The sequence below is a fragment of the Hemitrygon akajei genome, chromosome 3 (assembly GCF_048418815.1).
Source record: "Hemitrygon akajei chromosome 3, sHemAka1.3, whole genome shotgun sequence".
In the NCBI taxonomy this organism is placed as follows: Eukaryota; Metazoa; Chordata; class Chondrichthyes; order Myliobatiformes; family Dasyatidae; genus Hemitrygon; species Hemitrygon akajei.
Genome location: NC_133126.1, coordinates 48,493,094 through 48,508,459, shown reverse-complemented (window position 1 = coordinate 48,508,459; position 15,366 = coordinate 48,493,094). Strand labels below are relative to the sequence as shown.

Here is a 15,366-nt window from a genome sequence, read left to right as displayed (position 1 = left end):
TCTACCTGCATATTGAATTTCCCAATGACTATCATAACATTATTTTGGCAAGCCTTTTCTATCTTCCATTGTAATTTGTAGCCCATATTGTGGCTGCTGTTCGGAGGCCTGTATATATATCCCATCAGGGTCTTTTTTTCTCTTGCAATTTCTTCACTCTACCCACAAGGATTCACCTTATGATCCTATCTCATCAATGGATCTGGGGGTTTGAATTCCTCAGCATTACCATCACCAAGAATCTCATGTAATCTGTACATACCAGCTGTGTGGTGAAAAAGGCACAACAGCGCCTCTTTCACCTCAGACGGTTGAAGAAGTTTGGTATGAGCCCTCAAATTCTATGAACTTTCTATAGGGACACAATTGAGAGCATCCTGACTGGCTGCATCACTGCCTAGTATGGAAACTGTACTTCCCACAATGGCTGGACCCTGCAGAGAGTGGTGCAGACAGCCCAGCACATCTGTAGATGTGAACTACCCTCTGTTCAGGACATTTACAGCGACAGGTGCCAAAGGATCATTGGGGACTCGAGTCACCCCACCACAAACTGTTCCAACTGCTACCATCTGGGAAATGGTTTCACAGTTTAAAAGCCAGGACCAACAGGCTCCAGAACAACTTCTTCCACCAGGCCATCTGACCGCATAATTTATGCTGGCACAACTGTATTTCTATGTTATATTGACTATCCTGTTGTTCATAGTATTTATTATAAACTATAAATTGTACATTGCACATTTAGATGGAGCAGCAAACTGAAAAGCTTGAGCAAGTAGATATTAAGAAAGAGGGTGTGCTGGAGCCTTTAGAAAGCATCAAGTTGGATAAATCGGCGGGACCAGATGAAATGTACCCCAGGCTAATGTGGGAGGTGAGGGAGGAGATTGCTGAGCCTCTGGTGATGGTCTTTGCATCATCAATGGGGATGGGAGAGGTTCCGGAGGATTGGAGGGTTGATGGAAAAGATCCTGAGGGGCAGGATTTATGAATATTCAGAGAGGTATAATATGATTAGGAATCGTCAGCATGGCTTTATCAAAGGTAGGTCGTGCCTTATGAGCCTGATTGAATTTTTTGAGGATGTGACTAAACACATTGATGAAGAAAGAGCAGTGGATGTAGTGTATATGGATTTCAGCAAGGCATTTGATAAGGTATCCCATGCAAGGCTTATTGAGAAAGTAAGGAGGCATGGGATCCAAGGGGACATTGCTTTGTGGATCCAGAACTGGTTTGCTCACAGAAGGCAAAGAGTGGTTGTAGATGGGTCACATTCTGCATGGAGGTCAGTCACCAGTAGAGTGCCTCAGGGATCTGTTCTGGGACCTGTGCTCTTTGTGATTTTTATAAATGACCTAGATGAGGAAGTGGAGGGATGGGTTAGTAAGTTTGCTGATGACACAAAGGTTGGAGGTGATGTGGATAGTGTGGAGGGCCATAGGAGGTTACAGTGGGACATTGATAGGATGCAAAACTGGGCTGAGAAGTGGCAGATGGAGTTCAACCCAGGTATGAAGTAGTTCATCTTAGTAGGTCAAATATGATGGCAGAATATAGTATTAACGATAAGACTCTTGGCAGTGTGGAGGATCAGAGGGATCTTGGGGTCTGAGTCCATAAGATGCTCAAAGCAACGGTGCAGGTTGACTCTGTGGTTAAGAAAGCGTATGGTTTATTGGCCTTCATCAATTGTGGAATTGAATTTAGGAGCCGAGAGGTAATGTTGCAGCTATATAGGACCCTGGTCAGACCCCACTTGGAGTACTGTGCTCAGTTGTGGTTGCCTCACTACAGGAAGGATGTGGAAGCCATAGAAAGAGTGCAGAGGAGATTTACAAGGATGATAATAGACAATAGGTGCAGGAGTAGGCCATTTGGCCTTTCAAGCTAGCACCATCATTCACTGTGATCATGGCTGATCATCCACAATCGGTACCCCACTCCTGCCTTCTCCCCATATCCCTTGACTCCGCTATCTTTAAGAGCTCTATCTAACTTTTTCTTGAAAGCATCCAGAGAATTGGCCTCCACTGCCTTCTGAGGCAGAGCATTCCACAGATCCACAACTCTCTGGGTGCAAAAGTTCTTCCTCAACTCCGTTCTAAATGGCCTACCCCTTATTCTTAAACTGTGGCCTCTGGTTCTGGATTCCCCCAACATCGGGAACATGTTTCCTGCCTCTAGTGTATCCAATCCCTTAATAATCTTATATGTTTCAATCAGATCCCCTCTCATCCTTCTAAATTCCAGTGTATACAAGCCCAGTCACTCCAATCTTTCAACATATGACAGTCCCACCATCCCAGGAATTAACCTTGCTGCACTCCCTCAATAGCAACAATGTCCTTCCTCAAATTTGGAGACCAAAACTGAACACAATACTCCAGGTGTGGTCTCACCAGGGCCCTGTACAACTGCAGAAGGACCTCTTTGCTCCTATACTCAACTCTGCTTGTTATGAAGGCCAACATGCCATTAGCTTTCTTCACTGCCTGCTGTATCTGCATGCTTACTTTCAGTGACAGATGAACAAGGACACCTAGATCTCGTTGTACTTCCCCTTTTCCTAACTTGACACCATTCAGATAGTAATCTGCCTTCCTGTTCTTGCCACCAAAGTGGATAACCTCACATTTATCCACATTAAACTGCATCTGTTCACTCACCCAACCTGTCCAAGTCACCCTGAATTCTCCTAACATCCTCCTCATATTTCACACTGCCACCCAGCTTTGTGTCATTTGCAAATTTGTTAATGTTACTTTTAATCCCTTCATCTAAATCATTAATGTATATTGTAAATAGCTGTGGTCCCAGTACCGAGCCTTGCGGTACCCCTCTAGTCACTGCCTGCCATTCTGAAAAGGTGTTGTGATGGAAAATAACTGGTTCTTTGAGTCTCAACAGTAGAGGCCTGGACACACACAGTTTTAATAATAAGGAATTTATTTACAAGGGGAAGTCGGGTCAACACAAGCAACTACAATATTCTAACAAAAAAAACGTTTAGGGTTAACACGTGTGGGGAAGGTCGAGTCAGCTGTCGACACACAGAAAGAGGTGTGGGGACAGGGTACAGTTACACATACAAAGAACAAGGGAAAAGCACTATGACAGCTGTCCCCCTTGACCTTGGATAGCTGTGGCTCCCTTACCAGGACCAATGATAAACCTTCCCAAACATAAATCAATGCACCTACCTTCAATGAGGTGGTCTGTAAGAGAGAGTGAGCCAGGCACATGTCTCACCTTTTATAGCATGGGGCTGGGCGAGATAATCCATTTAAGATGACCAATAATTTAGGTGTGCATTGATTAGTTGGGAGGGACCAAATGTTGATTGGCGTGTGGTGTGTCCTCCGACCAGCCAGGTGGCAGTGCATCTATCACGTGGCTGGTATCTCTGGATACAAAAGGACCCGTTAATCCCTACTCTTTGTTTCCCGTCTGCCAACCAATTTTGTTGCTTGAATTGGGGAGCATGCCGTATGAGAATAGGTTGAGTGAACTCGGCCTTTTCTCCTTGGAGCGACAGAGGATGAGAGGTGACCTGATAGAGGTGTATAAGATGATGAGAGGTATTGATCGTGTGGATAGTCAGAGGCTTTTTCCCAGGGCTGAAATGGTTGCCACAAGGGGACACAGGGGAGTGGGTACCGAGGAGATGTCAGGGGTAAGTTTTTTACTCAGAGAGTGGTGAGTGCGTGGAATGGGCTGGCAACAACGGTGATGGAGGCGGATACGATAGGGTCTTTTAAGAGACTTTTGGATAGGTACATGGAGCTTCGAAAAATAAAGGGCTATGGTTAAGCCTAGTAATTTCAAGGGTAGGGACATATTTGGTACAATTTTGTGGGCAAAAGCCTGTATTGTGCTGTAGGTTTTTTATGTTTCTATGTAACGTAAAGATTTTTACTTCTCATGTATATAAAGGATGTAAATAATAAAGTCAATTCAATTCAATTCTTTCTAAGGATTTGATTTCATTATTTACCAAAAGAGCCACATTACCCCTCTCTGCCTACCTGCCTGTCCTTTAGATACAATGTGTATCTCTGGGCATTAAGCTCCCAGCTACAATATTCTTTCAGCCACAACTTTGTGATGCCCACATTGTCATACCTTCCAATCTCTAAATGCACTATAAGATCATCTATCTTATTATGTCTGCTGCGTGTATTCAAATATATCTCCTTCTGTCCTGTATGCATCACCCTTTTTGACTTTATCCCCCTCTTACATTGCAACTCATCCCGTTGACTGCAAATTTATCCTATCATCAACCTCTCCTTGCTAGCAATCTCACTACACACTGCCTCTGTTTGACTCCATCTCCCCAGCCAAATTAGTATAAACCCTCTTGAACAACTCTAGCAAACCTGCCCACAAGGATATTGGTCCCCCTAAGGTTCAGGTGTAACCCATCCTTTTTGTACAGGTGGTACCTTCTCCAGGAGAGATCCCAATGATCCAGAAATCTGAACCCCTGACTCCTGCACTAATTCCTCAACCATGCATTTATCGATCAAATGTCTATTCTTACCCTCACCAGCACGTAGCACAGGTAGCAATCCAAAGATTACTGCCCTGGCCATTCGCTTTTCAGCTTTGAACCTAGCAGCCTAAAATCTCTCTTTAAGACTCCCTCGCCTTTCTTACCTATGTTATTGGCGCTAATATGTACCTAGACTTCTGCCTGCTCACGCTACCCCTTTAGAATGCCATGGTGTCGATCCGAGCCATCTCAGACCCTGGAACCTGGGAGACAACACACCATCTGGGTATCTCTATTGCACCCACAGTATCTCGTCTCTGTTCCTGTAACTGTGGAATCTCCTATCACTACTGAAATCCTCTTCACCTCTCTTCTCTGCTGGACCACAGCACCAGACTCAGTGGCAGAGACCCGGCCACTGTACCCCCCCCCCCCCACCCCCCGGTTGTTTCCTTCCACAGTATCCAAAATGGTATGCTTATTATTGAGGGGAAGGGCCACAGGGGTCCTCTGTACTTGCTACCAATTTCCCTTTCTTCTGCTGACAATCACCCTGTTAACTGACTCCTGCAATCTAGGGGTGACAACCTCTCCCTGTAGCTCCTACTTATCATTTCCTCAGTGTTCCGTATGAGCAGAATGTCATCAAGCTGCAGCTCCAGTTCCATAACATGTTCTCTGAGGAGGTGCAACTTGGTGCACCTGGTGCAGAGGCAGATACCTGGGAGGCTGGAAGGCTCCCAGAAATCCCCCATCTTACACAAAGAACATATCACAGCCCATGCAGTCATTCTCACTTCTCTATGTCCTAACAGACGAGGAGTGAAGTCAAGTCAAGTCGCTTTTTATTGTCATTTTGACCATAAACTGCAGGCACAGTACACAGTAAAAATGAAACAACATTCCTCCAGGACCATGGTGCTACATGAAACAACACAAAAACTACACTAGACTACAAACCTACATAGGACTACATAAAGCGCACAAAACAGTGCAGGGCATTACAATAATTAATAAATAAATAATAAACAAGACAACAGGCACAGTAGAGGACAAATTTCAATATAATAAATGATGTAGATGTCAGTCTAGACTCTGGGTATTGAGGAGTCTGATGGTTTGGGGGAAGAAACTGTTGCACAGTCTACCTGTGAGAGCCCGAGTGCTTCGGTACCTTTTGCAGGAGGGAGAAGAGTTTGTGTGAGGGGTGTGTGGGGTACTTCACAAAGCTGTTAGCTTTGCGGGTGCAGCATGTGGTGTAAACGTCTGTAATGGCAGGAAGAGAGACCCTGATGATCTTCTCAGCTGACCTTACTATTTGCTGCAGAGTCTTGCAATCTGAGACGATGCAATTTCCTAACCAGGCAGTGATGTAGCTGCACAGGATGCTCTCGATACATCCTCTGTAGAATGTGGTGAGGATGGGGGGTGAGAGATGGACTTTTCTCAGCCTTTGCAGAAAACAGAGACACTGCTGAGCTTACTTGGCTATGGAGCTGGTGTTGAGAGACCAGGTGAGATCCTCCGCCAGGTGAACACCAAGAAATCTGGTGCTCTTAACGATCTCAACGGAGCAGCCGTCAATATTCAGCGAATAAAAAAAGAAACTTACCAGATACTTACCTCGCACAAGACTGATGAGCCAAAATTCAAAGCCTCCCAACTCTAACACTGGCCCACTCCAACAATGGCCACTCCACTTGCCCCGCCTTATTTTCATCCGCCCTGGGGGGGAATAAAAATAGAAGTAAAAAGTAAAATGAAAATGTAGTTGACCTTCATATTGACTGATAGTGCAGAAATGGCTGGGCAAGTATGAATCTGATATTCCTCCAGAAGGCTGTAGCCATCCCAGGTCACCAAACTCAACTCCTTACAAAGTTTCAAGAACAATGTTTCTCTGGCTTTCCACCTTTATATGTGAGTGATGTCTGCTGTAAGCATGGATGCTTCTGTTTAAATTTCTCCAAACCTTTTCAAGTAGATGTGCATTAATGCAGCTCTGTAGCATTTTTAATATGATGCTGGCAAAGCATTAAAAGGATTTGAGCCTTTATTCAGTTTGAGTTGAAACTGCTGCTTATTAAACGCCCACATGAACGAATGATTGTGGTAACTATGGTAAGCTGGTTACTTATATACCGCTAGAGGCATTCTTCTATCTTTAAATTTTGATTGCGCAACCCAAAAACAGTTCACCTTTCTACCAATTAAAATTCTTCCCTCATGCTGTCTTTATTTTTGTATTTTCACTGGATACTTATGTTGTAATGGAAAATATTTTTCCATCAATAATGTTGTTGGCAGGATATACAATTTCATTTATTCCAAACAGAACAACAAGAAAATATCCATCACATGTCGTTATGCAAAACGTACATAGCATCTAATGTGAAATATACTTACAGGAAGTATTTGCAGAATTTAGCTGTTATTACATTGTTTATATATTTCAGCACAAAATGAAGAAACATTGTACGTAATGGAAACTGAATTACTTATGTCAGACCTGGTCAAATTATCAACTGTACACATGCACAGTTGAACTGAAAAACTTCAGTTACTGGCCCTATTAAGATAAGCTTCATCGTCATTTCTCGCTTTGTTTACAGTCTTAAATTTGACATATTTTGTAATTCCTAGGGAAGTCACAAGGTGGCAACATTCAGGGATTAGTGGACATTCATAATACACATTAATATTAATAAAAGTTAAATTGTTTACTAAATCAACTTAGCTTGTCAGCCTTTCTTTCAGAGTACATGAATTTTAAGAATATTTTGAACAGTAAATATCGTTAAACAGTATGCTGCGACAAATGGCAGTTAAAAATTGAATCAAAAACAAAGAAATGTAAATCATTCAGTAGATCAAGCGGTGTCTATGAGGAAAAAGAGTTAACGTTTTGAGTCGAAGTGAGAATTTTTGAATTTTCATTTAAAGAAATGAGCAATTGTTAACGTTTGAACTGCAGTTGATTTCAATGTTCATCAGAAGGAAATGACATACAAGTCACAGTTGAAAACGTAACAATCAAATCACTGTGCTAGTAGCACAGTGTGCACCCTTGTGGAAATAATTTGTTTGAGCGTTAAGTGGGGGGGAGAAGAGGAAGATGGAGTGAGAGACAGGCCGTGCAGAGCGCCGCTGTAGGCCCGCGCCACCGCTCGCCATCGCCGCCGCCGCTCGAGGAAACGCGCAGGAGCTGAGGGGCAGGAAATGGAGCGGGGGCCATATTTGGAGGCAGTGCACAGTTTACCAAGTGACGGCTGGGGTGCACGTAGCTGAGCGCACACGCATACGAGCACTTTCGGAGGGATTTTCGCGTCTGGAGACGGGCAGCGGGTGCTGGGGAAAGAAGTGGGAGTCCGAGGAAGGGAGAGGACGCTCCCGCCACCGAGAGTGAGCGATGAACCCTCAGGGCCGTGCGACCGTCAGCGGGGATATTCTGAGGAAAAACCCGCAGTCGGACTTCGAGCTGATCCAGAGGGTCGGCAGCGGTACCTATGGCGATGTGTACAAGGTTTGTGTTGAGTTACTCTTGTGTTGAGCCTGGGACTGGGCATGTGGCCTTTCCAGACGCCAATTTGCCGCTGGTGGTGGGTGACGAGCCGTCCGTCGCGGGTTTGAAGATTCAGTGTTTTGGACCAGACGGGATCACCAGAGGGAAGTGGGATTAAACTGTACTAATCTTGCTTGCCTTGGTCCATTAATCAACAGTCCGCTAAAACGGCTTCAGCTGGAAACTGCTCATTTTGTGCCGGCGTTGAAAAAAAATTATGAAGGAGTTACTAAGTTATCAAGGACTACTCATTTAGCAATTGACAGTTCTTTACTAGATCAGTAGTGTACTGAATTACAGAGCAAGTTTTTATGTTACTCCGTTTGGCAGAAAGTTAACCCATATTTGCGTTACGAAGCGGCTAAATGCAAATGGTTTTGTAAAAGTTCACATGCTCGGGCACCTAGTAAGTCTCAGGAAGAAATATACAGAGTAAAGTAACTACGTTGATATATTGAGAAATCTTGGGTTTCCGAACAAACCTGCTTTAGAACTATATCCTCCACCCAAACTTGTTGCCGGTTTTAACCACAACAGGTATATCTTGTCTAATTTTCGCGCGGGACGTCATTCTCTTTTTGTTTTGGGGAACTGATACAAAGCGTCTAAATTGCAGAGGAATCTTTAGGAAAAATTGCTTTAAGCAACTCTTTGCTTCTGGAATCATTTTTCTCCTTTAGTAGATGAAGTACCGTAGATGCTCTGTCTATTGAAAACATTTTTATCTTGTGCTTAGTCTGTACATCGTTAAAAACTTGGCAGATGATCAGATGAATTTTAATAGTAAATGGTTACTTTGTTCTAGCATAGAGATTAGTTTTGCGTATTGGTATTGAATTTTATTCTGTACTTTGGACGAAACCTTAAACTTATCTGAATTCCTAGGTGGGTTTTGTTTTCTGGGGTTATCACTCACTGTCGTACTGGACAGTATTTATGTCTTCTTGCTCAGTACAAAAATTACAGATTGTTCTGTCATTTTCAGATTGCTGCTTATAGGAGCTCGCCCTGTGCAAATGCTACAGCAGTGACTAAGCTTTAAGAACATTAACTGTTTGTCAAGTGTGTTGGATGGAGTATTTTGAAAAGTTAATTAAAGATTTTGCCCCCTAAATTGTAAACAAACTGCTGGAATAACCAGTTTCTGGTATTATATTGCAGGTTTAATCACTTAGTCATATTCTTACACAATTGAGACAAAATCTTAAATTTTGTGGGTGGGGTTGAAATATTGTCTTGGTCTGCTCAGTAAGTAACTGCAGGAAATTGTGGCCTGTCCAAGCCAGGATGTCAGACAAACAATCTAACAGATAGCAAAGAACTGGTTGCACAAGTATACATGGACCCTGGCATGTTTGTTGCTGATATAATTGAGCATCAGGCATGTAGATGTGGGAAAGGATCAAGGAGTGTAAAAGTGAGATGGAAAACCAATTCTGTCACTCAAATTGGATGGATTAGAATAAAATCTAAAAAAAAGGACAGTTCTTGTGAGGTACTACTAAGAGTATAACCATTATGGTCATTATAATGCATTATCATGACAAACTTTCAGCTTAGATTCGAGTTGCTTTTAGGAGGAAACCTGATTTGAGATGCTGTGGGGAAAGTTGAGAATAGATTTGAGAGGTGATGAGTTTGCATCTTTGGACAGGAAGGAGAGACAGATTGTAAAGATAAGAGTGAAGTGTGACTGGTATCTCTGCAAAGTGGTTTTACAGTTTTTTGCATTTTCTATCTTCTGCATCTACGCGAGTACACAAGTTTTCTGCTGTTGCTAATATTATAAAGGCTTTCTAGTTTTTCCACTCTAAGGTGTACAGTAGTACTTACTTGGGTAGTGTATTAGCATTTGTAAGCGTATATAGCTCTCATTAGTTTTATGTGGACTGTAATTGTTACTTTTTTCAGTGTTTTCTAGGCTTTAGTAACCCTTGCTTCAAACCAAAATATAGTCATATTACTATATATGAAAAAGTGAAATTTTAATCTATTGCTGCAAATAATTTTAATTAAAATCTGAATAAGTAGTAGTCAAATACGTTGACACCACTGGTAACCTGGTCTCTGATTTGATATTTATTTCTCTGTAGCATCAATCGGTTAACAATTACCACCTTGTATTTTCAACAGGAGTTTTAAACATGATTCTGACTTTGAAAAAGTATTGCCATTGTTTTATTTCCATTGAGTCAAAACTCCAAAACTATCTTATGTTGCTGTGGAAGTAATTTGACTTCATATGCTGTAGTGGTTCAGGGAAGTAATTTAGCCCCAATGGATTTCATGATGGTGGGCAAGAAATCCACCCTGCTAACAGTAGCCACATTCCATGAATGAATATATTTTTTAAATGATCAACTTTGCTTTTGTCCTGTACTTTTTAAATTCTATGTATACCATACTTAGCGTTTCCTTTAATTCTGTATCTATCTTGGGCTTCTGAAGTATATGCAAACCATGCATCTTTTAGTTTTTTTTCCAAATGATTAGTAATACGGTGAAATCAATCATGCAGCTCCCAAATTGTTTAGGACATTAATCCTGGTTTGAATGCTCCATTCAGCCCACTGGTGACTTTGGAAGTGGACCTAATCAAAATATATGGTCATTGTGCCTGGAAAATCTAACCCTTGTTCCTGGAAAGGCTTAAAAATCTTCCAGAGCTTTGATTTTCCCAAGTGGGCAACAAGCCCCTGCTTTTACTGGGCATATTGATACTGTGATGCATCTCATAGGCCATGAATAAGGCAAGGTTGATGCTGAAAGACCCTCATCTATCTTTTTTTCTTTGAGAAATGTTGATAAATTCTAAAGTAGTTTTGCAAGTTTCACCATCAGCAGAATACTGAGCTCTACTTATCTATGTGTCAGACTGATTTCAAAGAATTCAAGGATTCAAAGTACATTTATTATAAAGGTATGTATAAATGATACATTCTTGAGATTCCTCTGCTTACAGGCAACCAGAAAGCAAGAAACCCGGAAGAATCCTATTTAATAAAAAGGCCAACACCCGATGCACAGAGAAAGAGAAAAATAACACACACAAATCATGCAAACAACACAAGCAAAAAGCAACATTCCAAACATAACAGTGGCCTTCGTCTGACTCTTCTGTTGTCATCTCAACAATTGTGTGCCAGAAAATCTCCTGATTTGACCAATTTATCAATAATCCAGATTTGCATTCAAGGTATTCTGATTGATCAGGTCATCTTTATGAAGATGGGAGTCAATTTTGTTCAAGTTTTCAGTAACTTGCAGAGTTTCAAAAAGCAGCACTGAAGATTCATTAATTTTCCTATTTTGGGTCCTAAAATGATCGGTGCTGATTTGATGGGGCAAAGAGGTTGTTTCAATGCTATTTGACTCTAACTGCACTGACCATAGGTTTGATATTTATGCACAATTGTGCCATAAACCTGGCTACTCAAAATTTTAGCTTGTCTTTCCGTTAATGGTCCTATGGAAAACTTTTTCAAACTGTCTTAATGTTTTGGAAATTGGGAAGAGGAGTAAGTCATTAACTTTAGTTATCAAAAGTCTTTCATAGTCTAATTTAATATTAACTTTTGAGCTGTTATCAAGTATGATGTGCATGGAGAGCTTCAGGTTTCCATCACTTCTGCACATAATGTTTCATAGCTTCTTAAAGTCATTATTCTAATTTTTAGACCATGCACTTTGTCCTAAATTTTCAATCATGCAGAAACAATTTTTCTATTTATCTTCCCTTTTAATGGATCATATGGTCCCAAATGTCAATCAAATTACTATAAATTGCCAAAATATATCATTAGTTTTTGCAATCTTTCTATAATTCTCTAGACGCTATTTTGCTGAATCTCTGCTCTCCAAAGCTAATATACATTTTCTAACTGATGCCTCATTATTTTGAGTAATGATATAAAGTGTTAATCAAATGCAGCAGCAATACTGTCAGATGATGTATGGGATTCAGTTCTCAAGTTAGTTAACTCAACCTCTTTATGTGCCTGCCACTGCCTGTTACAGTTCAAGGTCGTACACAAGGCCCATATGTCTAAAATTAAATTATCTCACATTTACCCAGATGTTAATCCCTGCTGCGACAAATGCAAAAGGGGTGAGGCTTCCCTTATTCACGTGTACTGGACATGCCCAAGCTTAGAAAAATACTTGAGATATTTTGCAAATTCTATCGAAATACTTAATTACAATCTGGAACCTAAACCTTTGATTGCTCTTTTCGGCACCTCTGGAGAGGGGGACATGCACCTAAGTCCGATCAAACATCGCATACTGTCTTTTGCCTGTCTTTTGGCCAGGCGCACAGTCTTGCTCAGGTGGAGGGGTGCTGCTCTGCCCACCCATCCTCAGTGGCTTAGGGACGTCATGTCCAGTCTATACCTTGAGAAGATCCATTATTCAACTCTCAAATCGGGCATAAAGTTCCAAAAGGTGTGGGGACCCTTTCTTGAATATTTTCAGAATTCCCAGCCAAACTAAAGGTTCACCCCTTCTTCCTTTCCTCTGCATATAACTCCCTGACTTTCAGCATTCTCTGGTAAAATTCTACGAGCTCAGACGTGTAAACATACAGCAGTTTATGTGTTAGGAATATACACCTTCTCTATACCAAGCAGCTCTGTGGGGATAAAGGTTCTGTTTAACCCTTTTTGCTAATGCAATGATGGCTTGGAGATGGGAATTGGGAGCGTAGGTCAGGGCAGGGAGGCAACCAAAGCATGATTGTACTATGGGTGCACTTCTTTCATAGATGTGAATTGTACATTTGTTATGTACTGCACAAACCTCCTTTGTGCTATGCTTTCTTGATTTTAAAAAACCAATACAAATATTGCTGAGAAAAAAAGCAACAGCAATAAAAACAGAAAATGGATGAAATACTGAACTGAAGCAGCATTGTAGTAAAGATAAAGAGTCAGGTCAAAGACCTTTTGATTAAACTGAAAAGAGAAAACAACTTTTCTACAGATGGTCAAAATTTCACAATGAAAGTTGGGTTGTTGCACTTACACCATGTCAAAAATATCCTCCTTTAAAAGGCCATTATTGCATGCATAACTCCAGATGGGTTATTGCCATGCTATTATACCCTTGCAGCAAGACATCCTTGCTCTTGTCCTTCATTGTGAGAGGGATTCAGTACAACATGTTTGTTTTCCTAATTACGTGTTGCATCTGAGCACTTGCCGTTGACTGGTGTACCGTGATCTATTATTCTTCCTCCTTTCCCACTCTATCATCGTTTAGCAAATCAGTCATTTTTTAAGAACCTCATATCTTTTCACATTAAACTTCATCCGTGTTTATTGATGGACTCACACGGCTTATCTCAATCACTATGGACCCTCTGGTATGCTGGTCTGGAACCAGCAGCATGGTAGGCTGGTCTAGAAGGTTAGGTCTCATGAAAAACAGGGAGAGTTAAGTGGATTCAAACTTAGTTCAGAGGCTGGAAGCAGAAGGTAGTTGAAGATTGTTGCTTGGATTGCTGGCTGCTGTGTAGTGTGCCACAAGGGTTGGTGGTGAGACCCTTGTTATTTGTTACTTATGTAAATAATTTGGATGGAAGTGCACAAGACTTGATCAGTAAGTTTTCAGATGATGTGAAATTAGATGTGTTGATTGATAATAAAGTGAATTGCAGAGGGATGTTAATGAGTTAGGGAAATGGGCTGAGGAATACTAAATGGATTTCAATAGTCAAGTGTTAGGTGATGCATTTTGGAAAGTCAAGCTAATGTAGGACTTGTACCATGAATGGTAAGGCACTTTGGTTGTGTAATGGATAGAGGGACCTTTGAGTACAAGTGCATAGTTTATTGAAAGTTTTTCACAGATAGACAGAATGGTACAAAAGGCACGTATCGCACTGGCCTTCATCACTCAGGGCATTGACTATAGGAGTTGGGACAATATGTTGCATTTATGTTGGTGAGTCTGCAGTTGGAGTACTGCACACAGAATGCTGAAGGAACTCAACAGGTTACGCAGCATCTGTGGAGTGGAATAGTTGATGTTTTGGGCTGAGATCCTTCATCATGTTTGCAAAGAAGATTTGAGGACTAGAGGGCCTGAATTACTGGAGAGGTTGGCCAGGCTAAATCCCTATTCCTTGGAGCACAGCAGAATGAGGGGTAACCTTAGAGAGCTGGGTGGTAGCAATCTTCTCCTAAGGATAGGGGAGTCCAAAATTAGGTGGCATTGATTTAGGGTGAGAAGGGAAAGATTTATGAAAGTTGAGGGGCAACTTTTTCATACAGAGGGTAGTAAATATATGGATCAAGCTGCATGAGGGAATGGTTGAGGCAGGTACAATAGTATCATTGAAGAGCCACTTAGAAAGGTACATGGAGTAATGGGACTTAGAGGGATAGTTGCAAGAAAAAGTTAGTGAACCTTTTGCAATTACCTGGTTTTCTGCAGTAATTACTCATAAAATATGATCTGATCCTCATCTAAGTCACAATAATAAACAAACAATCTGTCTAAACTAATAACACACAAACAATTGTACTTTTCATGTCTTTATAGAACATATTGCTTCATCATTCACAGTGCAGGCTGGAAAAAGTATGTGAATCCTTGTATTTACTAACTGGTAGAACCCCCTTTTAGCAGCAACACCCTTCACTAAACGTTTCCTGTAGCTGCTGATCAGACTTGCACAATGGTGAGGAGGAATTTTAGACCATTCCGCCATACGAAACTGTTTCATTTCATCAATATTTCTGGGACACCTTGCATGAACAGCCACAGCATTTCAATAGGGTTAATGTGTGGACTCTGACTTGACCATTCCAAAAGACAAATTTTCTTATTTTTAAACCATTCTATTGTTGATTTACTCTTGTGTTTTGGATCATTGTCTTGTTGCAACATCCAACTTCTATTAAGCTTCAGGTGATGAACCGCTACCCTGCCAATCTCCTGTAAAATGTCTTGATACAGTTTTGAATTCATTGTTCCCTCAACAATTCCAGGTCCAGAGGCAGCAAAGTGGACCCTAACCATATGCTGCTTCCATCATGTTTCACATTTGGGATGAGGTTTTGCTGTTGGTGTGCAGTGCCCTTTTTTCCTTCATTTTTTTTGCACAGAAGTTCAAATTTTGTCTCATCTGTCCAGAGAATGTTGTCCCAGAAGCATTGTGGAGCATCCAGGTAGGCTTTTGCAAACTTGAGATGTGCAGCAATGTTTTTTTTTGGAGAGCAGTGTTTTCCTCGGTGGTGTCCTTCCATGAACACCATTCGTGTTCAGTGTCTTTCTTTATAGTGGGCACATGAGCAGAGAC

The 15,366-nt window shown here is 41.4% G+C and overlaps 1 protein-coding gene across 1 annotated transcript in view; it reads left to right on the top strand.

Moving 5' to 3' along the window:
- The first annotated feature begins 7,467 nt into the window (after window positions 1–7,467).
- Window positions 7,468–15,366, top strand: part of map4k5 (mitogen-activated protein kinase kinase kinase kinase 5) — a 135,188-nt gene continuing 127,289 nt past the window's right edge. Inside the window, exon 1 of the mRNA XM_073039812.1 lies at window positions 7,468–8,024. Within this exon, the coding sequence (XP_072895913.1) occupies window positions 7,911–8,024 (114 nt within the window). The 5' untranslated portion in view covers window positions 7,468–7,910. The remainder of the gene's footprint in view (window positions 8,025–15,366) is intronic.